Genomic DNA, 26,754 nt, shown 5'->3' with positions numbered 1-26,754 from the left:
GTGAATGGTACCCAGCATGTGCTAGTATACGCGGGAATGTGTGAGTGTGCATCCTGCAGGTCCATGCTCCGCTGTCTCTCCGCTTTGTCCTGCAAGTGTGAGTGAGTGGAAAGCGCGCGCGCGCGTGTGTGTGTATGTGTGTGTGTGTGTGTGTGTGTGTGCGCGCGCGCGGGGTCCCGGGCCAGCGTGCGCGCCAATGTGAGTGCGAGTGAGTGTGGTGGCGCTCGACTTGCTCCGCTCGCTCCTCGCTCGGCGCCCGCCCGCCCGCGCAGCCCGCACACTCACACTGCTTGGTTGCTACCGGGTGACGCGGGCTGGGCCCGCCCCCTGCCTGCCGGCCCCTGGCACTCACTCGCGCCGGCCGCCGCGGAGCAGGCAGCAGCCGAGTCAAGGCCGTCCGGGGGCACCCCGGCGATGCCCGCAGCCCCCTCCGCGCCCCGCCGGGCCTGCTGAGCCGCCCCCGGGCCGGGGTAGCGCCGGGCCCGGCCGCGCCCGGGCGGGGCGGCGCTGCCTGTATGACCCTCCGGCGGCGCGGGGAGAAGGCGACCATCAGCATCCAGGAGCATATGGCCATCGACGTGTGTCCCGGCCCCATCCGACCCATCAAGCAGATTTCCGACTACTTCCCCCGCTTCCCGCGGGGCCTGCCCCAGGCCACCGGGCCCCGCGCGGAGGCGCCCCCGGACGCCCCCGCACGTCCGGCCGCGGCCAGCGCGGGCCGCCACAGCCCCTCCGACGGCGCCCGCGACGACGACGAGGATGTGGACCAGCTCTTCGGAGCCTATGGCGCTAGCCCGGGCCCCAGCCCCGGTCCCAGTCCTGCGCGGCCGCCGGCCAAGCCGCCCGAGGATGAGCTGGACGCCGACGGCTACGAGTCGGACGACTGCAGTAAGTTTCCAACTCGCGGACTTCTCGCCCTCTCCCCTCTCCGTGGCTGGCGTGACCCCCGCGGGTCTCGCGCGTGTCCTTGGTCCCCTTCTCGTCGCTCTCCCTCTCCCTCCGCGTACATCCTCCGCCCGGCTGGCCACGGCCCCGTTGCTAGCTCGGTGCGCTCTCCGCGCGCCCTGCAGACCCGCTCCCGTACCTCCCCCGACCTGGACGCAAGAGGTGGGAAGTTTGGGGGCGCCCTGCGGGGGTGTCCCATTTATGGGCCCCAGCTCCCGGGAGCCAGCGCCGCGCCCCCTCTCGGCCCTCCCGCCTGGAGACCCGGTGCGGGAGGCGGCTTTTGTTCCCGGGAAGGGCGGAGCTGCGCCCCGGGGAGACACCAGTTGCTGCTGGCCGCGCGGTCGCTCCCCGCCCGCGAGCTAGCTGCCGGCAGCCTGGCAGCCGAGGGTCGAGCTGGAGCAGGTTGGGGAGGAAGCTCGAGGCTGGGGCCGGCCAGACTTCCCCGGTGGGCCCGGCGGCCCGCACGGCGCAGCGGCTTTGCTGATGCGCGCGCCGAGGACCAGGAGGACCGCGGGGCCGCTTGTCCTTTGGAAAAACCTTGGCGGTTCTCCTCCTGCGTTCATGGACCCCGCCGCCGCTCTCGCCTGGCCTGCGGACCTTTGCCCACCTGTTACACCTGCTTCACCCCCGGCAGGAAGGACCCCCAGCCCGCGCCCACTCCTCTCGGGACTGAACCCCAAGGAGCAAGCAAGCGCCAGGGTCCCCGGAGCCGAGGCCCGGCCGGCGGGCGCCCCTGGCGCCTTGTGCTATCCCTGAGTGTGCCTGCCCGGAGGGATCTGGTACTGTTGGGGAAACCGAGGCGGGAAGATACCGAGATCTCATGCCCAATAGGTTTGCGCGGGGGTGGGGGTGGGGTAGGAACGCAACGTGAAAGGCCCCCAACCCAGCTGTGGCCCCAGCCAAGTCCCTCAGACCCGGAAAATCGGTTTCAAAACCTCGCCCTTCCGCGGATATGAACCTTGCAGGGCTGGGGGTCCACGAGGGCTTCCCCAGGGCCTATAGCCCCTCCCCCGCGCAGCAGTGGTAGAATACGGCTCACACGGGCCTCTGGACGGGGCCTGGAGATTCTCTGAGCTTAACATGTGCCTCTGGAAGCTGAAGGCGGGGGTTAAGAGTGCCACCGGTATGCAGAGCCCACATCCTTGAACCTGGGGAGGGCCTATCAGCAACATTGGGTCCAAGCCCGACTCTGTAGAGAAACCACCTTGGGTGCACTTTCTGGAAGCCATGACCACATCCCTCTGGGCCTCCAGCATGTTAAGGCCCTGCCCCCAAGAGTGGGACTGGGGAGCAGTCCTCTGCCTCCACTTGCCTGCTGGCTTGGGGAAATTGGGTCGGGAGAGTTTATTGCCTGCAGGGCTATGCCCTGGATCTGCCCACCCGCAGCCCTGGAACCCTGTGCAAATTCACCTCCTCACTCACTGGCCTCTGCAGAGGCCTGAACCAGGACCCAAGTCAGTTCTTTGCCTGCCCTGGATCTAAAGCCTAGGAAAATTATTCCTATTTCCAGTATCTTGGGTGCTGTGCGAAGGGAGTGAGCCAGGTGGGCGGGGCTTCTGCTTGAGCTTCAGGCCACCCTCCTGCTGCCACAGAGGGCCCTCTGGATGACATATAGCCAAGAGTGGAGAAATTTGGTCATTTCTTTAGGCTGTCCCTGAACCCACAGGTGACAAAGGAGCCAGAAAGTAAGTAGCCCAGGCCAGCAGCCGGGGTCTCAGTCTATCAACTCAGCATTAGTCCAGCTGGAGAAGAGGAGTACTGGGTCCCGGGCCAGAGCACACAGGGGTCCTAGCTAGGGACAGACTCACATGGTTGGGCAGTACAAACAGTTCTGGACACAATTTAGCCAGCTTGAACTGGGAGTTGACCACACCCATATCACCAGAGCTCAAAAGAAGTCTGAGAGAGAGCAGAGCTAAGGAGGAGGGTGTGTGGCTGATCCAGGGTGGCTGGGCTTAGCCTCACCCCCTTTAAGAGCAGCCCAACCTTGGCTTAATTCCCATCAGTGGCTGGGAGCACAGAAATCTTGGCTGCTGTCCTTGGGGGAAAACGTTAGGAGGGCATGATCACCCTCTACCCAGTGCCCCCCGGCAGTGCCCCCTTTGAGCTCTGACAACCAGATCCCTAGAATAAGCCTAAATGATTCAAGCCAGATGGTTCATTACGGCTTTAGCCAGGGTTATGCTATTTGCTGCCCTAATTATTGGATTATCTCTGTTCTGACAAAAAGAAATGAGGGCGGTTGCTGTGTTGTCCAAGCTGAGAAAGAAGTGTTGTTTATGGCTTGGCCATTGTCCCCCTCTGTAAGCCCATCCTTTGGTAGTCACCTCAAAGAACACACACACAACCCACATGCTCCCAGCAGACCTCATTGAGAAAAGGCCGAGTGCTGGAATGAGAAGCTCCACCCCCTGGCTTCCCTCCCAGGTGTCCTAAGCTGATTACCGGTGTGCTCCCTCCAGATGGGCTGCCTGCCCTCCCATGGCTGCACAGGCTGCCCCTGCCTGAGATGCTGTCCCATCCCATCTCCACCCGCAGAACCCTGTTCCGTTATTCAAAGCTGTGGCGACTTAAGTTAGTTGCTTTGGGTTGCAAATCATGGAAAACCAACTCAAAGTGGCTTAAACAAGAACAGAGTCTTGTGGCACCTGGGTGCACTGCTGTAGTGGCTCCTCCACGCCATCAGGAGCAACAATACTGTTTTTCCACTTGGCCAGCTCTTTTCCTCTTGGGCTGAAAATCAGGACAGATTTCTATTCCCAAGGGTATATGGGTGAGGTTCTAGTGATGCAGTCGGTCTCCCATCAGATGAGCAGGATGGCTGCTGTGGGTCCAGGCATCACATACAACAACAAGGTCCTAGATTTGATAAGGATCAGTTTCCTCCCCACATCTGTTCGTTTAAGATTGAGGAAACTTCTCCCAAAAGTTCCTGGGGTGTGAGGGGAAAGCAGTGGTATAGCACTTGCCTCCCATGCACGAAGCCCTGGGTTTATCCCCCGCCCCACAAAAACAAAAGTTCCCAGGAGACCTGTCCTTTTGTCTCGTTGGCTAAAATTACATCATATGCCCCTGCTTAAACCTGCCCCTATATGATTCACCCTGGGCCTGGCTCAGGTCTGATGCCCCTAGAGGCCTGGAGGGGGGGTGAAGTGGAGGAGTCAGCCCCAAAGGCTCTGTGTGGCTGGGGGCAGATCCCACTTCCCACTGGATGTGGTTCCCCATCCTTTGAGCCATCCCGGGACCTCTTTTGGCCTCAGTCACATTCTGCCCAGACCTCTTCATATTCAGGCACTGTGCTAAGTCATGCCTGTGACACGACCTCTGACCTCAAGGTATTCACAGAAACCAAGACAAATGAGCGGCCCAGCAGCTAGGGACAGGAAGGCAGGAGCCCAAGTAAGAAGCTTTGACTTGCTCAGAGGGCACCCACAGAGAGGGCTCTGCTCTGAGGCTGAGAGGAAGGAGGAAGCAGGCTGGCAGAGTGGAAGGAAGAAAAAGAACAGCTGTGTGCACAGGTGCCGAGGTTTTGGAAACAAGCCCAGCGGAGGTGCAACAAGAGAGCCAAGTGGCTGGGGCAGAGGGAGAAGACGTGATGAGATCAAAGTGGTCATATCACAAAGGGTCTTGAATGCCTCGCCAAGGAAGTTGAACTGAGTTTGGGAGGTGACAGAGGATCTTTGAAGAATTTTAAGCAAAGGAACAAAAAGATTTATAGAAGTCCTAAACTTTTGCTTCTAAGAACCTGGGATTCAGGAATGTTTAACTCATTCCTCTCCCCCCTCCCCTCCCCCCGCATGTGGTGCCTGGCTCAGTGTCTCAGTTTCCCCAAATGGGAAAGCTTTTGACTTAGCCTTAATAATTTTTCTTTTTCTTTTTTTTTTTTTAACAGTACTAGGGAATTGGAACCAGGGGCACTTTACAATTGAGCTACATCCCCAGCCATTTTCTTTTTTCTTTTCTTTCTTTCTTTTTTTTTTTTGAAACAGGGTCTCCTTAAGTTGCCTAGGCTGACCTCGACCTTGCAAACCTTCTGCTTCAGCCTCCCAAGTAGCTGCAGTCACACGCATGCACCACCGCACCCGGAATTTTCTATGGTTTTTGACAGTTTTTTTTTTCCATAATTATTTTAGAGGCTAACATTTTTCTTCAAAAAAAAAAAAAAAAGACAGATTTCCCATTCCCAAGGGTGTATGGGTCAGGCAAGTTCAGGTGCAAACCCAAGGTCCTAATGAGGCTGTCATTCTTCACCGAGAAGCCGGGGAATGTTTAGCTTTAGAGGAACCAACCGGGGCTGGAGCTTGATTTTCTCTGAATTAGCCCCATTAAAGCTCTATAATTATCGACAAGCGGGTGACAAATCTCAAAGGCCCATTAGTGACCAACCCTCATTATTTTTCCAGAGATGTAAACTTTTGTCGGGGCATGTGATTCGAGTGGCCCCAAGGGCAGGACACAGCAGGATCCTGTGGCTCGCAGAGAAGCACCTTCTCCTGCCCCCAGGACCCTCCTCACCCCTGCCACCACCCAGGGTGTTTGCATCTCAAGCCCTTCACGGGCAGCTGGGAGTCCCCCAGCCCAACAGCAGCCCTGCTTCCTCTTCCTAAGATGTTGGCTAAACAAAGTGGCAAACAAAAATTTTCCAGAAGCTACTAGACTTTAGGATAGAAATTATCGGGGCTGGGGTGGTGGCTCAGTCGTGGAGTGCTGGCCTGGCATGTGTGAGGCACTGGGTTTGATTCTCAGCATCACATATGAATGAATTAAATAAAGGTCTGTCAACAACTAAAAAAAGAGAGAAATGATGCGGTCCTGGTGGGCCACACTGGCCAAGCCATTTCCCCTCTCTGAGCCTTAGATCTTCAAATGGAAAGGAAACAGTTTGGGCCATATGCCCCCTAAGAGAGCTCTCCCCACTCCAGAATTGTGACTGAGCTTCTACTTATGAACAGAACTTTGAGTAGAGTCTGGCAGGGTGGTGCATACTGTAATCCCAGTGACTTGAGAGGCTGAGGCAGGAGGATCGCACATTTAAGGTCAGCCTCTACAACTTACAAGATCCTGTCTCAAAAAAAAAAAAAAAAAATGAAAAGGGCTGGGAATGTAGTGGTAGAGGCCCCCTGGGTTCAATCCCTAGTACTAGTACCCAGGTCTGCAAAAAACACCTTTTAGTGGAGTTCAAAGAACTCAGCAGCCCACCCCGCCTCCCAGGGATGCACTAGGCATATGGTTCTTTCCCAGGAAGGTGTCCATAGGTGTCCAGTTTGAGCAGGACAGCATCTTTAGACAGAGCCGTGGAAGGGGCTCCTCCCTTCTCCTGGAGCTGTGTTCCCGACGGGGAGTAGGCCACCCTCTCCTTCATCCTTCTCTGGGTGGTTCCAGGGATGGTGAGTCCACCTCACCCACAGGTGAGAGCCAGGCTACAGGCAGCAGAAGGCCAGACTCAGTTATCACTAAAGCACATTTTCTTTTTTTGGAAAAAGGGGACGGGTTATGACAGATTGAACCCAGAGGCACTTAACCACTGAGCCACATCCTCAGCCCATTTTAATTTTTTTTTTTAATTTAGAGACAGGGTCTCACCCAAGTTGCTTAGGGCCTTGTTAAGTTACTGAGGCTGGCTTTGAACTTGCAATCCTCCGGCCTCAGCCTCCAAGCCGCTGGGATTACAGGCACTGTGCCTGGCAACACATTCTTTATGTTAGGCTCTTGGTCTGGACACTGTTCTAACAAGTATTATCAGCTGGTTTCGTGGAGGGAACTACCGATGAGGAGAGAGAGCTGTTTGTGTTACAAGAGGCAAGTACTCTAATAGGATTTCAGGGTGATTCAAAAGGAAGAAGCGGAAAAGTGAAGGATAACCTAACAAAGGACCAAGCTTGGGACCACCAGGTGGAGGGATCGCCTCACACGGCCCCCCATGTCTGGGCGGTGACAATGACCCACAGGCGAATAATCATCGTCATAGCAGTGACTTGGGTTATTTAGGAAAGCTTAAATGACCACTCATATATCCTGTCCCCAAAGGCGGGGTGCTGGGGGACTTGGTGATCCAATTTAGAACAGGTTCCTTCCAGAACGGGTCTCAGAGGGGCAAGCACAGTTATCTAGAAGTCACCTAAATGAATCTGCTCCTGCAGTAATTATCTGCTGAGCACTCGCTGTACCCCAGACACTGTGTGCCAGGGTTGCTGTCTCCCATCTGTAGATGAGGCAACCGAGGCAGGAAGAGGTCACCCAGCAAGGAAGTGCCCAAGCAGGATTTGAACCTGTGGAGTCTGACATCGGGTGGCACTCCACACTGCTGCAGGCAAGGACAGAGGCGTGAGCCGTGTGCCTCTCCTGGCTGGGTCCTGGTTAACAAGGCAAATCCAGCTCCGTGTCCTGCTCAGAGGAGAAAGGGCAGCTCCGCCCATGTGGCCCTTCATTTTCCTGCAGATTCAACAAACCTCTTCCCTGGGCCCCTGCAAGGGCCTAGAAGTCCTCAGACTTCATCTGCAAGGGCCCAGATGGGAAGCATGCTCAGGTTGGAACCATGTTCCCTTTGCAGGCCATGGTCTGGGGCAGTCTATGCAGATGGGTGTGGTTGGCATTGGCCAGTGGCTGCAGCTCATCCAGACCAGAGCTGAGAGTCTAGGGCAGCCCCAGCCTGAAGACAGTCTTGTGTGTCTGGCCCTTCCCTCACCCAGCATCACTGCAGCCACTAAGCCCCCACTGGCCAGGTGGCCTGTGTTTGGAGTATCCCCTCCCCCTGCCCCTTTGTGCCACTCCTCAACTCCCACGATCCTTCCTGGCTCAGGTGAAGCATCACCTCCTCCAGGAAGCCTTCCCTAGTGGCCCCACTTTGCCATGAGGCCCCGTGACCCTCCTCTTGGCTCCTTCCTGGGTTCTGACAAGTTCTTTCCATCTGTGCTTTTCTTGGGGGCAGAACTTGCCTTATAGCTCTCTTGATCCCTAGAGTCTAGCTTATTATAAACACTGGGTTAATAAAGAATGAATGAGTAAGACACCAGTTGAGGGGCAGGGGATATAGCTCAGTTGGTAGAATGCCTGCCTCGCATGCACAGGCCTTGGGTTCAATCCCTGGCACCACACACACACACACACACACACACACACACACACGCACACACTCTCTCACTGGCACCAGTTGATCAGCCCAGCAGCTTGGGAGCAGGATCAGGGCGTGTGAATGTACATCTCACTGTCTGGGACCTGCCCCCAAGGTCTGCTGGCCTTCCTGCTGGGAACCGCCGGGGCCTGGAAAGCCACCGCTGCTCTGAGTGACTGCTCCAAGGGTGGCAGCTGCACCCAGTTACAGCTGCCCCTCCTCCTGGCCCTGGGGAACTGACTTGGGAGCAGCCGCCCAAGGACCCAGGTGGCCCTTTGCAGCCCACCCAGGGTCTCAAAAGGGTCAGAGAGACTGCACTCCACAGTCCCACTAGTTGCAGTGAGAGCATCAGCTGTCAGCCCAGGGCCTGTAGCTTTCAAAGCCCCATCACCTCTGCCTTGTCACACAATCCTTATGACACTTCACAAGTGAGGGAAACTGAGGCCCAGAGCCCAGGACAGCAGTTATACATGGCAGACAGGGTGCTTAGCACAGGTGGGCACCACACTGGGCCAGGGCCAGGCCGGCCCTCGAGAGCGGTCAGGCTGTAGGCTGACTGGGTGTGACTCAGGGTACCATCTGGGGGCAGGGGATGAACCTCTCCTCTCTGAACCTCAGCTCCTTATCTGAAAAGTGGGAAGAATATTGCCACTTCCCAGGGTTCGGTGGGATGGGAGGATGAAGAAGCATATAATTGGTGATCAGTCAGTGTCTGTGGTCCTTGGGACTGGACTCCTCCATTCCTGGCTATTGGGGAGGGGGGAATTAGTGGTATGCCTTTACACTTTTTAAAAATATTTTTTAGTTGTCAATGGGCCTTTGTTTTTTTGTTTTTGTTTTTGTTTTTGTTTTTGTTTTTGTTTTATGTGGTGCCGAGGATCGAACCCAGGGCCTCACACATGCTAGGCGAGCGCTCTACCTCTGAGCCCCAGCCCCAGCCCCGCCTCTCCACTTTTACCTGTTAGCTGGAAGCAGTAGTTTTATTGCTAATGTAGTCTTTCCATTTTCTTTTTGTAAAACTCGAGGGTTATTTTTTCCCAGTGCTTAGGGATGGGACCCAGGGCTTCTTGTATGGTAGGCACTAAGCCCCAGCCCTGTGTATCTGTCTTTATTCATAAGCATTGTGGACTGGAATGGCGACGCTCATTGATGTGATTGTGAACATGTGTCTGTGCCCTTAAGGAACCAGCAGTGTGCACTGCAAATATGCGTAGTTCCTTAATCTCAATACCGAAGCCATTTGGGTAATTTAAAAACATTATTAATGGTATCCTCGTATCGTTTTACTAAGCTTTGCTATAAAAGTAATACTTTGGTTGCTTTAACTAATTCCAGCCATTTAAAAATGAAAATGAAACAGGGCACAGTGGCACATGCCTGTGATTTCAGTGACTCAGGAAGCAGGGGCAGAAGGATCGCAAGTTCAAGGCCAGCTTGGGCAACTTAACAAGGCCCTGTCTCAAAATTAAAAAGCAAAAAGGACTAGGGATATAGCTCAGTGGCAGAGCTTCCCTGAGTTCAGTCCCCAGTGCAGGGGAGAGCTGGGGGAACAAAAATGATTTTGCTTTTCGGTTTGTACAGCAGCCCTGAAGACAGCGTCGATGCAGCAAGGATCTGTAAAGGGTAGATAGAGCAGTGCTTGTGCAGGAGGGGTATGGGGGTTTAATTTGTGTAAACCACTGATGTTCTGTGAAATTGGAGTTGATGGCCACATTCTGTATACCTCCTGCATATTCAGATATCCTCAGAAGGAGCATGAGAGCCCAGTGCAGTGGTGCATACCTATAATCCCAGCAGCTCAGGAGGCCGAGGCAGGAGGATCGCCTCCAGTTCAAAGCCAGTCTCAGCAAATTAGTGACGCCCTAAGCAACTGGGTGGGACCCTGTCTCTAAATAAAATATGAAAAGGGCTGGGGATATGGCTCAGTGGTTAAGCACCTCGAGGTTCAATACTGGGTACAAAAAAAAAGTGTGGCTCATTGTGTACAGGAGAGGGCGTCCCTTCTCCAAGATGCCAGTGTGTGACCTGTCCCTCTGTTTGCAGCCGCGCTGGGCACGCTGGACTTCAGCCTTCTCTATGACCAGGAGAACAATGCTCTCCACTGCACCATCAGCAAGGCCAAGGTAGGCTCCCGCATCCCAGTGTCCCTGCTCCTGCTGCGGCTTCTGGAGAATGGGCGGAGGCTGGGGAAGCCAGTCCTGCCCCTGTCCTTACTGTCCAGGCTTCACGGTGTCTGTGGGAGCAAATTCTTACTTAACGCATCTCAGCTCCTACTTCCCCCCAAAAAACTCTGCACTATAGGGCATTTGAGGGAAGGAGCAGGAGAAAGGGAGGAGAACGGGTATATGGAGGCCCTGATGGGACTTTCAGGGGACATGCAGACTGGGAGGACTGTCCAGGAAGGGAGTCAGTAGGGAAGACCTGTCCTGCAGCAAAGGAGGGCGCGAGGGTTGGATCTGATGCCACTGGGTCCCCTGGACCCCAAGTTCCCGGCTCCAGGGCTTCCTGGGCGGACTCTGCTGTCCTGCTCTGAATGCTTCGGGTGCCACCAAAGCAGGCTGACACTCCAGGTAGGGGTTAACTTTTGGGCCTGATCCCGAAAGGTCCCCGGGGCCCAGAGGTCCCCCAGCCAGGCCCTCCATTGCTCCCTGTGACTCTGCCCTGGAGCCAGGGTGTGCCACTCTGGGTTCTCAACCGTGCTGTTCCCTTCAATCCCCCACATGGCTCCTTTTTGGGAGGAAGGTACCAAAGTTGATGTTCTCTCGAAAGGTAAGGGCCCACGTGGCCAGCAGAGCCCCCCTAACAGGGCTGCCGAGGGGCCTGGGACAGCCCAGCTCAGAGGGAGGGGCTTCCTGCAGAGCAGCCTGGGCCCAGAGCCCACACCCTGCAGCCCCAACCTGCAGGCGCCCTCTGCCCCTCCCCTCCACCTGCTGACTGAGGGACTGACCTTGACTTTGTACCCACCAGGCTGCCTGCAGCCTCCCTAGGCTATATCCCAGCCCAGCCTGGGCCACCACCCTTGATCTGCCATGGGTGAGCATGAGTATGTCCACATGGAGACCAGGGGCCTGGCCACCTGGGGGCCACCGCTCCATCCCTCACTCTGCCCTCTTGTGGCAACTCCTCAGGCTGCGGCTCAGGGCATGCCCAGACCTACTCTGTAGGAGGAGAGCTGAGCATCTGGTGTCCCTCCAGCCTCGCCAAGGTGGAGGCCAGGCTGCAGGGCCACACAAACCCCTTCTCCTCTCCCTCCCCGCCAGCTTCGTAGAGATGGTCCAGGCTTGGGGACTAGCTGTCAGGCCACTCTAGCTAGAGCCCATTCCTTTTCTTTCCCATCCATCACTAGAGCTCTTCCCTGCCTCCTCTGCCCAGCTCCAGTGTGTTTTGTGAGTGTTTTGTGTGTTTTGTGAGTGTTTTGTGTGTGCTCATGTCTGCGTGTGTCTTTTGGTGGGTGCACAGATCTAGTTGGAAACTGATGTGTACACATATAGGTGTCCACAGGGGGCACATTCCTGAAGGCATCAGAGGTTGGGGACAGAAACCCCCCAAGCCATGGTGGTCCCCATTCTCCAGTTGTTTCTGTGAGTAAATCCAGCTCTACAGGAAAGGGGTACAGGCATGGGTAGAGAACCTCTCAGGGTCTCTGGGGAAGCTGCACCCACTTGACCACACCCACCCTGAGTGAAGGTGAGTCTCTATTCATCTGCAAGGTAGGGCCCCTGCTGCCCCCTGAATGGCTAACACAGCCCCCAGTGCTCATGTGTGCTCAGGGCCTAACGCCTTCCTGGAGGCTGCACCCACCTGCACACTCACAGGCACCCCCAAGCACACGTGGACACAAGGGCACTCAAGTCCCAGAAGGGGCTGGGGAAACACCAACAGAACCACAGTCCTGGGAGACTCTGTTCTTTTCTCCTATTTTGGGGGGGTACCCAGGATTGAACCCAGAGATGCTTAACCACTGAACCACATCCCCAGCCCTGTTTTATATTTTATTTAGAGACAGGGTTTTTGCTAAGTTGCTTAAAGCCTCACTAAGTTGCTGAGGCTGTCCTTGAACTTACATTCCTCCTGCCTCAGCCTCCCGAGTCACTGGGATTACAGGTGTGTGCGCCAGCAGTTGCTGTTTTCTGACTGTGGTAAAATATACAAGTATGAAATTTTCCGTCATAACCATTTTTGATGTGTACAGGTCAGGGGTGCTAAGTGATTCATATTGTGGAGCTACACCGACAACATCCATTTCCAGAACGTTTTCATCTTGCAGTACTAAAAGTCTACCCATTCAACAGCTCCCTGGTCCCTCTCCCTGCCACCACCACCAGACTCTCTGTGCCCAGGAGTTTGACTCAGGAGACCTCGTGGGAGTGGACTCCTGCAGGGTTTGTCCTTTTGAGCTGGCTTGTTTCACTGTGCCTGATGTCCCTTGGCCCATCATGCATGTTGGAGCCCCTTCCTTCTAAGGTTGAAGAAACTTGAGCCTTTGCAAGTCCTGAAAGCTCCTCTCCTTGAACACTGGCAGCCTCTGAGAGGCCCAGGGCCTAGGTTTTGGGGGAAATCCTCTTCTCCAAGCAAGACTCTCCGTGCCAAGAGCCACCGGGGCCTCCCCTCAGCCCCTCACCTGCCTGCCCCTCCCTTAGACTGTGGGGTCGGCTTTTTGTCTTTCATAGGTAAGCTGGTGGGAGGCCTACCTAAGAGGCCACCCTCTTGCTCCCTGACCTGAAAACCCAATTTGACCCAATGGAGACATTTTAAGCTACAACAAATGAATGTGTAAGAATTGTAGAAATGTGTAGGGATGGAGGAGGTGGCACGCACCTGTCATTCCAGTGGCTCAGGAGGCTGAAGCAAGAGGATTGAAAACTCAAGGCCAGCCTCAGCAACTTAGTGAGGCCCTATGCAACTTAGCAAGACCCCCATCTCAAAATAAAAAGTGAAAAGGGCTAGAGAGCTGGGCACAGTGGTGCACACCTGTAATCCCAGCGGCTAGGGAGGCTGAGACAAGAGGATCGCAAGTTCAAAGCCAGCCTCAGCAATGGCAAGGAGCTAAGCAACTCAGGGGGAACCCTGTCTCTAAATAAAAAACAAAATAGGGCTGGGGATGTGGTCAGTGGTCGAGTACCCCTGAGTTCACTTCCTAATACCAAAATAAATAAATAAAAATAAGGGCTGAGATGTGGCTCAGTGGTTAAGTACATCCGGGTTCGATCCCTGGTACCAAAACAAAAGAATTGTAGAAATGTGACAGAAGCCTTCAGCCATGCCCTGGTTGCAGCAGCCCTGATCAGGCTGGACCACCAGACTCCCCAGAAGAACACCACACTTGGCTTTGGGCACTCTGTGGGAAAGGAAGAGAGGCCAGGAGTGGGTCTTGAGGGAGCCTGGTGGCCATGGGCACCCACAGAGCCTCCAAGCAAAGCCCCACCCCAGAGTTGGGGCGGTGCAGGGCAGACCTGTGATCCTAGCAACTCTGGGTGCAGCTCAGAGACCCCCATTCCAGCCTTCACGGCTTCTCATGCATCTTCCCAGGGCCTAGCATATCAGAGAACAGGGCAGGCACCTGAGCAGGCCTGCTTCTGTATTGCTCTGACTCAAGGCAGTTGTTTTGTTGTTTTTTGGGTTCGTTTTTTTTTTTTTTTGGTGGTACTGGGAATTGAACCCAGGGGTGCTTACCCACTGAGCCACACCCCCAGCCCTCTTTATTTTTTATTTTGAGACAGGATCTTGCCACATTACTTAGGGCCTCCTAAGTTGCGGAGGCTGGCTTTGAACTTGCAGTTCTGCCTCAGCCTTCCATATCTCTGGAATGACAGCCCCACGGCACCCAGCTGGAAATCAGAATAATGAAGCCCTTTTACAGACCCTAAAGCAGAGGACACAAAGGAATTCATCCATTTACCCAACTAATAAGTTTCAAAGGCCAAGATCTGAACTCAGGCCTGTGTGACTCCCAACCTGTGCCCTTTCCCAGTAGCTGACAAGCAGTGTGTGGGGCCCCCACTTGGGCCCCCCTCCAAACCAAGTGGTCTGGGCCCGGGAGAGGAGCTTGGGGCTGCCCATGGCCATGGGCCTGACCATGAGCAGTGAGCTGCCTCTCCCCCACCCAGCGGCTTGTCTGCTTCTCTATGTCCCCACGTGACACCCCAGAAGGAAGAAAGATGCAGTTTCCAGAAACAAGCCCCTGCAAGAGGTCAGCTAAGTCCCCATCTGTGGTTCCCTTGGTCACAGGCTGTGCAAAAGGAACTGAAAGCAAAGTTAGTGAGGGGTGCCATCTTGTGGAGGGACCCTCGATGGCTGGGCAGCCTGGGACCTCTGTGGACACTAACTGACTGTCCCCACGATAAATCCAGAAAGAAGCTAAATCTGGTCTCGCCAGTCTCCCAGGCCCTGGAGCACTCTCCCACACCCACCGAGGGAGCCGTAAACGGGTAGACAGGGCTATGGGGGTTCAGGGTCAGGGAGGGCAGTCTCTATCGGGGAGCTGTGTTTGAAAAGTGGGAGAGGAACGTCCAGAAGAGGGAAGGGCCGGATCAAAGTGGGAAGATGAGGCTTGACCAGGCCGAGGGGAGTCACCTGGCCTCCACGACAGGGAGGATGGAAAGAGAAAGAGGCCCGCGACGGCCGTCCCAGGCCAGGGTGGGGAGGTTGCACTGATGGGCCCTGAATCAGCCTCCTGCACCCTGTCTCGGGGTGTGGGGTCAGAGGGCTTCTGGGAAGAGGACCAGCAGACCAGGGGACAGGCGATTTCTGCTGGAGGCCCTGGCTGGTGTGTGTCCTCAATGGCCAAGTCATACCCTCTGCTGCTCCCTCTGCTCAGGGCCTGAAACCCATGGACCACAATGGTCTGGCGGACCCTTACGTCAAGCTCCACCTGCTGCCAGGAGCCAGTAAGGTAAGGGGGTTCCTCCCCAAGCCTGCATGCTCTGGCTGGGACACCCAGGGGATCTCAGCCTTGACCTTCACCAGCACCAGTCAGCCCCACGCCCTCCAGCCTCTCCAAGGACTTCCAGAGTCAGCATCACATATTTGATCAGTGGGGAAAGCACCCCCCTCCAGAGAATTTCTGGAACAGTGTTTTGTAAGAAGCCTCAGCTGGAGATGAATATCAAATGCCAAGATCCCGGCGCAGTGGCACACACCTGTAATCCTAGCGGCTGGGGCGGCTGAGGCAGGAGGATCACGAGTTCAAAGCCAGCCTCAGCAATTTAGTGAGGCCCTGAGCAACTCAGTGAGATCCTGTCTCTAAAATACAAAAAGGGCTGGGGATGTGGCTCAGTGATCGAGTGCCCCTGAATTCAATTCCAAGTACTATTAAAAAAAAAATTATATGCCAAGAAAAGACTCCTTGGCCAATAACGTGGTGAAACATTTTCCAACAGCTTTCTTGACTGTAGGACTTGTCAGAGCCTTTAGTACATTAATGGGCTGCTCTGCAGTTCTTCATAAGGGGGATTCAATGGCAGCACCTACCCAATTTATTTGGCCCCTGAACCCCTGTTCCCATACTGGATGCCACAACAGGCAGATGGAAGCACAGAGGGCGTGGGGGCACTATTCCAGCGTGGCCAGGCCACCCCCGAGGAGAGGATAGGTTCTAGACAGAAAGAAAGCCCCAGCAAAGGCTCGGAGGAGGGGGCTTCAGGGATGCGCCAGAAGGAGTCCATCCAGCTCCGAGGCCAGGTTCCCTCCCGCAGGACCAGTCCCCACCACCAGGGGCCTGAAGGTGGGGTCCCACTCACCTGAGCCTCCTGTCCCTGCTGCAGAAAATCGCCACAAACTTAGGGGCTCAAAGCAACACATATCTGTTATGTCACCACTCTGCGGCTGGACACCTGGCAGGGGTCTCAATGGGCTAAAAGTCAAGGCGTCAGAGAGCCACATTCCTTTTGGAGCCCTAGAGAGAAGTCTGCTTCCCAGCCCTTTCCAGCTACCAGAAGCCACCCACACCCACGTTCCTTGGCTCTTGAGTCCATTCTCGGTCACCTCTCCTTCAGAGGCTCTTCCTTGGCCCCTCTTCTGAATTTTTTTTTTTTTTTTTTTTTTTTTGGTGATACTGGGAATTAAACCCACAGAGCTACATCTCATATCCCATCCCTTTTAGTTTTATTTTTCAGGCAGGATCTCCCTAAATTGCTAAGACTGGCCTCCAGCTTGGAATCCTCCTGCCTCAGCCTCCCAGGTTGTTGCTGGGATTTTAGGTGTGTGCCACACACCAGCCTCTTTCTGCTTTTAAGGACCTCCCCCCATCACCAGGGACCACCCAGATAACCTAGGATAGTCTCCCCGGTTGGGTCTTGTTTTCACATATGCTAAGCAAGCGGCCTACCGCCAAGCCACACTCAGACAGCCCTATTTTGAAGTCCGCTAATTAACAATCTCAGTTCCGTCGGCCACCTCCGTTCACCTTTTGTGTGTCAGACAGCATGTCCTCAGGGTCCCTTGGGATTAGGCTATGGTCATCTTTGGGGCCATTATTCTGCCTCTGGCACTCCTTCAGTGCTAATAAGATCATTTTTCCCCCTTTCTCCAGGCAAATAAGCTCAGAACCAAAACTCTGCGCAACACTTTGAACCCCACGTGGAACGAGACCCTCACTTACTACGGGATCACAGATGAGGACATGATCCGCAAGACCCTGCGGTGGGTGAGGGCCCGGGGTGCGTGCTCCCCGCTGCCCCATCCCCGGGGGCCGCCTTGCCCACGCACAGCCCCACCCTTGACAAATCCCACTGACCCCGGAAGCAGACTGGGGGTGCACAGTGCGTCTGAGGTGCTGGCTGTGCCCATTGCCTCCAGGATCTCTGTGTGTGACGAGGACAAATTCCGCCACAACGAGTTCATCGGGGAGACCCGAGTGCCCTTGAAGAAGCTGAAAGCCAACCACACCAAGACGTTCAGCATCTGCCTAGAGAAGCAGCTGCCGGTGAGTGGGCCCCGGGCGCCCTCCAGCCACCACGCTGTGCCCACCCATCCAGTGCCCTCTGTGCTGGAGCTCGGGGCCAGGAGGATTTACTAAGCACCTACTATGCACCCCACATGGTTGTAGGTGCCTGGGAGATGGGCAGAACGTCCTGTCTGTTGTAGGCACGGGGCGAGGCTAATGAGCAGAGCAGAGAGAGCAAGGGAAGCGGGCAGTCCCAGGAGCTGAGATGGCGGGGGAGCTGGGAAGGACGTGGGCACACAGGAGGATGTGAAGCACAGGCCTTGCGTCTGGTGACATATTAACAGGCTCACTCCCTCCTGGGCTCAAAAAGGCAGGAAGAATTGGGAGGAGACGGTGAGGGCCAGAGACCCATGAGATGAGCAGGCCCAGGGCGGGGTGGGCTGAGAGGCTTGCTCCAGACTGAATGCACCAGCAGCCGGGCCCCCGGGCAGGCAAGGACAGGGGCAGTGCTGGTGTTCTGGGCTTGAGCAACTGGACAGATGAGGTGGCTGTTAACTAGGAGCAGCTGGGGCAATGTGGGCTCAGGCGCTCAATTGGACCATGTTAGTCTTGAAGTGTCTGTGAGATCCCCAGAGGAGACAGCAGATAATTTTTTTCCTAGAAATTGCAATTGTTTGCAAACAGTGTCAGAACAGATTTTGCCCTTCGGCTGCCTCCGGCAGCTGAGCCCTGCAAGTGTCTCAGTCTCTGTCTCTTTGCTCACTCCCCCCGCCCCCAGCCTCCTCCTCTGCACCCCGGTCAGAGGGCTGGAGGGGTCGGCAGGAGTCCCCAGTGTCCTAGGGCCAAGAGAAACACTGGGTCCTCCTCGGCCCAGTGTTCAGGACACCGGATAGTGGCACAGTGTCCCCCCAGAGCCCCTGCGCTAGAGGAAAGGGAGGGAGGATGTGGATTCCCCTCGAGCTCAGCCCAAGCCAAGGCCCGGGAACCAGTCAACTGCAGCCCCAGCTCCCCGCTGAAGCCCATCCCATCTTTTTGCATAACCTGATCAAGTTTTATTCCCTTGTCACCTTCTCTCCCACTCACAGACGTTCATGTGATGGATCTGACCTTTTCTATTTTATTATTAGTCACTAACCACAGGTAACCCAGTTTTTCCAGATGATCTGCATCATTGAGGAGGGCTCTGTGGTCTCCCGCAGCAGCTGTGCACCCTCCAGAGTTCTGATCATGCGCATCAGCAACTGTGTGGGCGTGGATGTGTGTGCACGTGTGAATTGTGTGTAACCGTGCATCTGAGTGGATGTTCGTAAGTGCCTGTGTGTGTGCACGTAGATGCACAAGCGTGTGTGTGTGTGTGCACGCACGCGTGTGCCCCTGGCTTGGTTCAGGCCTTGCTGAGTCTTGCTTGACTTTTCTACAAGCTTTTTTGAGCAGTTTGGGGTCACACAGTGGCCCCCGGACGGCAGTTGGGATAACCCCTGTCAGTAAAGACGCACGTTGAATGTGCATTTTAGATTTTAGCGTCTGTATACATTCTTTGTTCTAAGTAAATACGGAACCAGATCCAATCTATTGGTCTTCATATGAAACAACCCAAATATAATATCCAGTGTCTGAAAAAAGAATAGCAGAAAATGTCTCTGTTCATAGGTACCAATTCATTTTCACATGTCACACCAATGCCCTCCGTCCCTGTGACAGTTAAATCTCACTCAGTCTGAGCCATTGGTACCGTCGGCCTGAGCACTGGGTTGAGAAGTCTCAGCTCTGGGAAGGTTTGGCCATGGACCCGTGGGAACTGCTGCGTCTGTCTACACAGCACAGTTCTGAGCACAGGCCAGGCCTGCAGGACAGGAGCCGGGCAGAGTCCTGAGAAAGGCCTCTAGGGCACGTGGGGCTCAGCTGGTGGGCAGAGGGCAGAAGAGAGGCGGTTCCTGGTGAGCAGCAGAGGGGAAGAAATGCACAGTCTCATCTTGGGGATAAGAAATGGAGAAGCCGGTTGGGGTGGGCAGATGAGGTGGAGAGTCAGGAAGGTTGGGTCTGACCCCAGAGACAGGCACGGGCACTGCTGAGGTCCCCCAGCACCCTGAGAGGCTGCAGGAAGCAGCCCAGGTCTTCTAAGGTCAGGGGACCCCGTGTTTTCTAGCCAGCTTCCTGTGGCCTGGTCAAACCCTTTGGCTTTTCTCTAAGACCTTTCAGGAGGGGAGAGATGAGCAAAAAGGCCAGAGAGGACAGGGCTGTGACCACTGGGCAGCACCCCTGCAGGTGGACAGAGGAAGTGAGGGGCCCCGGATGGCCTCAATGGCAGGGGGTGGGAGCCGGCAAGGACAGCCCAGTGACTTCCCTGACCAACAGGTAGACAAGACGGAGGACAAGTCCCTGGAGGAGCGAGGCCGCATCCTCATCTCCCTTAAGTACAGCTCGCAGAAGCAGGGCCTGCTGGTGGGCATTGTGCGCTGCGCACACCTGGCCGCCATGGACGCCAACGGCTACTCAGACCCCTATGTGAAAACGTGAGTGTGCGGCGGTGGCCTCCTTCCCCTCCTCATCCCAGGGATGGATGGGAAGCCCGCGTGGCCAGCTGTGGCCCAGCAGGCGGCACCTGGGGAGCCCCGAAGGGCAGTGGGTACTGCTGCATCTGTCTACAGGGCCGGGTCGTCTTGGGTGCTCCTTTGGCAACTTGGGTGGTGAGTGTGGCCAGCCCGTTTCACAGGTGGAGAAACTGAGGCCCAGAAAAGCTGGAGTGGCTTCCCAGGATCACACGGAGAAGAGTTATCTCCTAATGCCATAGTCAGGCCTCTCTTGTGACTCTGGGGCCCAGAGTCATGAGCAGGTTGGCGACCACCTTCGCTGCTTGGGGCTCTTCACAAACAGACTATAGTCTGAGTTCTTAGGCAGACTGTCCTGAAAGGAGGTGAGGGTGCCCAGGGGGCAAAGAGGGGACACTGAGGAGGCCCAGGAACTGAGGCCATGAGCACAGCTTGGCCCCACAGGGAGATCAGCGCTTCTCTTGGTACAGTCCTGAGACACCATGCCCATTGGCCACCGTCAGATTTCTGTCACTTTTTAAATCATGTCAAAAATGATGCAGCCTTTTTAGAGAGCAGCTGGAAGTTCCTCAAAAGTTAAGCCCAGAGCTGCCACATGACCCAGAAGTTTCCCTTCTAGGTTTACACCAGAGAGCACGGAAAACACGCCACACAGAACCGTGTCTATGAATATTCATCATGGCATCATTCATAATAGCTAAAAGTAGAAGTACCCCAAATGTCCCCATCTACTGATGAACAGATAAATAAAATGTGGTTTTAGCCATACAATGGAATACTACTCTGCCGCTGAAAGTAATAAAGTACAAGTTGAACATCCCTAATCCCAAAATCAGAAATCCCAAATCTGCCAGATGTGGTGACACACACCTGTAATCCCAGCAACTGGGGTGGCTGAGGCAGGAGGATGACAAGTTCGAGGCCAGGCTCAGCAACTTAGTGAAACTCTGTCTCAAAATAAAAAGGACTGGGGATGTGGCTCAGTGGTAAAAGGTCCCTGGGTTCAATTCCCAGTACCAACAAAGAAACAAAGAAGAGCAGAGGCCCAGGGCCGTGGGCAGGGAAGTCAGGATAAAATGGGGAGCAACTGCAGAAGGCACTGGGCTTCTCTTAGGGGTGATGCAAATGTTCAACAAGTGCTTGGGATGGTTGTGCATTTCCTGAATATACTAAGAACCATTGGTTGTAGACTTTTAAAGGGTGCATTCTTCAGTATGTGAATTATATTTCAATAAAGCATTGATTGGGATTAAGCAATTGAATTACCCACAGCTCTAGGAGCAGAGCTCATACATAGAAGGGGACAGCTACATTGTTGAAAAAGCTCAGGCTCCCAGAAAACGGTACTGAGCACTACCACTTGAAAACCAGCGAATTGGGCCTTGGCCTCAAAAAAAAAAAAAAAAATAGCAGAACAATGTATTCGGGTGTATTAGAGACCTCAGTGTGAGAGGAAACTGCAATTGTTAGAAGACCACCAGAAAACTTTTTTGGTATCAAAAATGGAACCCAGAGGGGGGCTAACCACTGAGCCACATCCCAGCTCTTTTTATATTTTATTTAGAGACAGGGTCTCGCTAAATTGCTTAGAGCTTCGCTAAATTGCCAAGGCTGGCTTTGAACTCTCCATCCTCCTGCCTCAGCCTCCCAAGCTGCTAAGAGCATGCGCCACCCGGCCCGGCCCAGGAGGCTGTCTTTATGACATTGGAGAGAAAGTTGGCAGTGTCCAAGACAATTGGAAAAGGTGTGTTCTTGTCGGCCACCTTATCTTCCTTCCAGGTTTCTGTCCTGGACATCTACGTGCAGGTGGAAAGCTGTTTGTGGCAGAGTCATTTGCAATAGCCACGAACTAGAAATAGCCAAACCTTTGTCAGCAGAATAGACTAATAGAATGTTCCCGGTGAGCAAAACGAAGTGTCGTGCTGTTGAAACGAACAGATCGGCGCTAGATGAATCAACGCGATCAGCTGCCCAAAACGTGCTGAGCCAAAAGCCAACCACACAACTGTGCACGCGACGCGGCACTGTGTATGTAGTTGGCTCTCCATATCCGTGGGTTCCGCATCCTTGGATTGAAAATGCTATTTGAAGGAAAAACTGCAACCCCCTGGGCTTCTTTACCTGGCACTTTCCCTTAAGCAATAGGGTGTAGCAATTTTTTTTTCTTGTGGGGTTAGGGATCTAACCCAGACCCTTGTGCACGCAAGGCAAGCACTCTACCAACTGAGCTCTATCCCCAGCCCAGTGTGCAACACCTCTTTACACTGCATTAGGTATTGTAAGGAATCAACAGTGACAGAGTACAGAGAGGGTGTGCACAGCTGGTGTGCAAATACTAGTTTTTTTTAAATCTATCTACCTACCTACCTATCTATCTATTTATGAGTGTTTGGAATTGAACCCGGCTGCTCTACCAAGGGGTCCAGTGATCCCTCTCCAGGGACAAAAAGCTCTGCCAAACCCTGCTGGCTTGATCTGCATCCCATGACCCCTCCCCATCCCCTATCTTTCCCTTGGTTATAATTCCAGATACCTGAAGCCAGATGTGGACAAGAAGTCCAAACATAAGACAGCCGTGAAGAAGAAGACCCTGAACCCAGAGTTCAACGAGGTACGAGGGCCTGCTGGAGCCTCACGAAGGGCACCCCTCTCCTGGGGTGGGTGGGGGGGCCCGAAGGGGCTGAATTCTCAAAAAGCCACGGCAGGAGCCGGAGGGTGGTGGGAGAAGGAGGGTGGGAGCCCCGCTGTGGGAGGGGGGTTGAAGCGTCTACTGGCCGGGCTGCACCCGGACACAGTGACGCACATGGGGAATTTCTGGAAACCTCTTCAGAGGATCCAACTGATGGAACTGCGGCCATGTTGGATGTAGGGGTGGAAAGAGGGAAGCTTTGAGGGGACTCCTGGGTTCCTAGATAGGAGACAGGTACGGGGAGAGGGATATGAAGAAGATGGGAGAAGCTTTGGGTGGGGCATGAGGATTCAAGATACCCTATGACCTTGGTTGGGGGGGGAATACCAGGTGGATAACTAGGTCCTCAGCACAGGGGGTGGGTACAGCTGGTGACAAATCTAAGGGGGTCCCCCACCAGAGAGAGGCATCATAGAGGCCCTCAGGCAGAGCCTGAGCCACACCGGGGATTCAGGGCAGGCAGAAGAGGCTGAGGAGCTGCTTCCAGAGAGGAGGGGATATCAAATTTGGAAGGTCCCAAAAGCTGGCAGGAGAGAATGTTCCTCAAAGGCAGCCCTGGACAGCAAGGCCAGCCCGGGTAAAGTCAAAAATGATAAGGGCTCCTTCTGTGCACTGAGGCAGGGTCAGGGGGCCTGCAGGCATCTGGAGAGAAGAGCTTCAGGAACCGAGGAGCAGATGGGCGCAACCCCAATCCTCCTGCTCCCTCCTCCATGCCCTTACCCCATCTCAGACCCCTCCTGGCCATGTGGCCTTGGCCCTGACACTCCCCTTCTGGCCAGCAGGAGTTCTGTTATGAGATTAAGCATGGGGACCTGGCCAAAAAGACTTTGGAGGTCACCGTTTGGGATTATGACATTGGAAAATCCAACGATTTCATTGGTAAGAAGAGGGTGTGATGGGAATGCTTTTGAGTCAATTGCTCGTCCTGGGTTTGGACAATGGCAGTAGCTCTGAATCAGGCCACAGCCCCTCCTCACAGGCCTCTGGAGAAAGCTGGGGCTGTGGACCACTTGCCCCCAATGTATGGAGCCTTAGATATTATTCAGCCTGTCCCCAGGGAACAGGCGACGGGCCCAGAGAGGGAAAGAGCCCTGGGAGGGCCACAGAGCAGTCTGTGAGGGAGCTGGGACAATGCTGGTCAGCAGCTGAGGGTGGACTGTGAGTCCACATGGCCCCTGGCTCCTGGTGGCTATGACAACTGGGCACAGTGCCCTTCTCTCCCTTTTCTGGCCCCCATTCCTTGCCCCTCAGAGCACAGAATCTGGAAGGGAGCACCTACCCAAGGGCCCCCAGGGAGTCAGGTGGTCCCTGTGTCCCTGGCCGCCCCTCTGACCCCCCTGCAGGCGGTGTGGTTCTAGGCATCAATGCCAAGGGCGAGCGCCTGAAGCACTGGTTTGACTGCCTGAAGAACAAGGACAAGCGGATCGAGCGCTGGCACACGCTCACCAACGAACTCCCGGGGGCTGTGCTTAGCGACTGACTGCCCCTCCTGCTGCCATCTGCCCCTGCCACCTGGGCCCCACACACAGGCCTGGCCCTGGGCTCCCTCACATGCCACCAAGGGCTGTGGCTCCCACACTGGGCAAGATCCAGGATGCCTGCTCGGACACACGGCCACTACAGCCCCAACTTGGAGGACACAGAGGGAGCACCTCGCCACTCCAAGGGGCAGGGAGGACGGACCCTGGAGACCAGGGAGAACTGGGCCTGCTTTCAGCCCCCTGGGGCCCTGGAGGGCTGGCGGTGGGAGAAGGCCTGGGCCTCAGCACCTGCTAGGGCAAGGGGACAGGGCCACCCAGGGGCGAGGGTCCTTCAGAGGTCAACAGTAAGGCACAGGCTGAGAGGGCAGAGGTGAGGGGCGCTCTAAGCGGAGCCAAAGAGAGCAGAGGAGGGAGATTTCCACCACATCCGTTCCTCTCCAGCATCAAGGGGCAGGTGGAGGTAGTCCGTGAGCAGAGTCCCAGAGACTCTGAGAATGAACAGGGGCACATTGGCAGGTGCTTCACTCACTGGTCTATAAGCTGCTGGGGGTGAGACGTGAGGCCTGTCTTCCAGGAGCTCCACCATCTAGTCAGGGAGCTGGACACAAACCATTACGATAGAGGGTTAAGGAATGCAAGACCGGCCCAGCCTGTGCACCAGTGCGGTGGACACTGCTAGCAGCTGTGGGGAGGGGCAGGGCGGGCTTCCTGGAGGAGGCGGTGCCTCAGCAAGGCCTTTAAGGGTGAGTGGGCCTTTTGGGGCAGAAATGAAGGGCTGTCCAGGCAGGGGGAATGATTTGCAAAGGCCGGGAGAGGAGTAGAAGGTGATGGGACCAGGCAGCCGTGCAGACCCTGGGGTTTGGTAAGTTGGGCAGGAGCTGGGCTTATGGCAGGTGGTGGGAAGTGGTGGAAGCATCATGATGTTGGCTCAGAGTGGTGTCCTGTCCTCAGACCCAGCTCTCCCACTCTGACCTCTTTTCCTGAGGGACCTCAACGATGGACCATGCCTCTGGTTCTTTCCACCATGGATCCAGTTGGCCACAGAGGAGAAGAGGGTCCCTCACACATAACAAGAAGCAACATTCCTCCTGTCCTCTTCCCTCTCCCCTCCCTGCTGGGTTCAAGCTGGGTATTGGGGCCCCTCATGGTTGCTCATGATATCCCCGGTCCTACCACAGCAATGATGTCCCTTTCCGGGGTACTCTGTGTAGGCCTATGGGACTGGCTCTGTCCTCCAGGAGCTGATCTTATTCTCCAAGAAGGGGTTTAAGAGCATCTCAATCCTGGGGCCTTCAGGAATGCTGGATAAACAAATGCAAAGCCAAGGAGTCGCAAAGCCCACTGTGTTCAACCCATCAGTGCATAACGGGTCACGAAGGCCCAGAGAGGGAAAGTCACCTGCCCAAGGACTTGCAGCCCTAGCATATCTGGAACGGGGACTTGTGGCCACTCCAACCCAGAACTCTGAACACCACATTTCAGGGAAAGTAGGGAGCAAAGTACACAGGGTAGGGGCCGCCAGCTGCCATCGCAGGGCTTGCCCCTGTCTGCTGCTCACCCACACAGCTGCCGGGGCTCCCAGGAAGGAGGGCTGGACCTTGTGCTGCAGACACAAAGCACATCACCCATCCAAGGTTCAGAGGGATGATTCAAGTCCAAGTCCCCTCAGTCCTTTCCCAGTCACCAGGGAAGACAGAACTCCAGCCTCCCTCCCCCCACAGTATCTGACCTCCCTTGTTGCTCAAGGAGACTTGGTTTCCCCATCTTAGTGGTCAGCAAACATTGTCCCTAATAAAATTTCACAACCCTATAAGATGGGTGGAGTGGTCACCACCATTTTATAGATAAAATAGGTGCAGAGAAGTTGAGTAGTTTGCCAAGGCCACATAGTTGGGAGGAGGTACACTAGGAGGCAAACACAGACTCCTTGATGGATTGGGGGTCAGGACTCCCCAGAGGTCCTTCTCTCCTGGGATGTTGGGGATTCAGTAAAATCTGGTGCCACCTCACCCTCTAGTTGGCTTTGAAACCATCTGTGCCACTTAGGGCTCTATCTACCAAAGCCCACACCCCTGCCCTGGAATTCACCTGCCCCCTTGGCCTCTGAGTCTGTGATCAAGGGGAAAAGGGCAAGGAAGGAGACTCTGTGGGGCCTAAGGTGAAAAGTGGCCTACTTTTAAGGGACCTTTGTCTAGTTGAGCTGAGTATCTTCTCAGCTTAGAGCCTCAGCAACCCGAGAAGAGGTGGAAGAGCTAAAAGGGGCTTTGAGTCCCACCTGGTATGACTTCCTCATTGGACACATGGGAACTGAGGCCAGCAAGGGGAAGGAAATCAGCTGAAACAAACCAGGATTGCTGGCATCCAAGCCAGGGCCCACCACTGCCACAGGCTATGCAAAAGTGGGCCTGCTCCTGAAAGATAGTTGCTGATCACAGGAACAGTCGGGCTAGGAGGCGGGACTTCTGGCCAGCTGGCTCAGGTGCAAGCTGGGGCGCAGGTAGGAGGGCTCTAGGAAGTGACAGAACCTTGTCCAGGATCCTGGCGCTGTTCTAAACCCAGGCACAAGAAAAAGCACTTTGAGAAGCTGCAGAATTGTCTCTGCCTTTGACCCCGAACGGGCGTCTTTTCCCTAATTCATCAACCCTACAAAGATAAGAAATCTAATGCCAAAAAAAAAAAAAAATCATAATCATCCCGAAGTCAGGTGTCACTCACCAGGGGGTCTCCCGAAGCGCTGCGTCCACCTCGCGCCCTGGTCTCCGCCCCGCCCACCACCACCACTAGCCAATCCCCGACGGGCCGGTCTTCCAACCGTGAGGCGGTAACCTTCTGACCTCTAGTGGCGAGAGCGAGGAACTGCACCTCCCCCGCCAGCCCGCCGAGCCCGGGCCGTGCATGTCCTGCCCTTTGTTCATTTTCAAACCGAGTGAACCTCCCAATGCATGGACTCTGGCTGTCGTCGACGCAGACTGTCGTGCACTGCTTCACACCGTTTTGCTACCACGTGTCGGCTGCAGAAACTGTCCTCAAATTGCAGCCCCACAATTTTTGTACTTTCGTCTGACCTACCCAAAGGTGTCCTTTTTAAGTCTTAT

The 26,754-nt window shown here is 55.1% G+C and overlaps 1 protein-coding gene across 2 annotated transcripts; it reads left to right on the top strand.

Annotated features, from left to right (window-relative positions):
* Nucleotides 1-456: 456 nt before the first annotated feature.
* Doc2b (double C2 domain beta) lies at nt 457-26,754 on the top strand. Of its 2 annotated transcripts, XM_026388867.2 has the most exons (9): nt 457-888; nt 10,100-10,179; nt 14,874-14,948; nt 16,587-16,696; nt 16,853-16,979; nt 19,296-19,453; nt 22,019-22,100; nt 22,961-23,057; nt 23,522-26,754. In XM_026388867.2, the coding sequence occupies exons 1-9, from the start codon at nt 516-518 to the stop codon at nt 23,656-23,658; spliced, it is 1,239 nt and encodes a 412-aa protein (XP_026244652.1). In that variant the 5' UTR covers nt 457-515; the 3' UTR covers nt 23,659-26,754. The 2 variants fall into 2 exon arrangements, with proteins under 2 accessions (XP_026244652.1, XP_077656757.1); XM_077800631.1 differs by lacking the exon at nt 14,874-14,948.

The sequence above is a fragment of the Urocitellus parryii genome, chromosome 7 (genome assembly GCF_045843805.1).
Source record: "Urocitellus parryii isolate mUroPar1 chromosome 7, mUroPar1.hap1, whole genome shotgun sequence".
Lineage (NCBI taxonomy): Eukaryota > Metazoa > Chordata > Mammalia > Rodentia > Sciuridae > Urocitellus > Urocitellus parryii.
The sequence above is the reverse complement of the archived record's forward strand: the minus strand, read 5'-3'. Positions and strand labels throughout refer to the sequence as shown.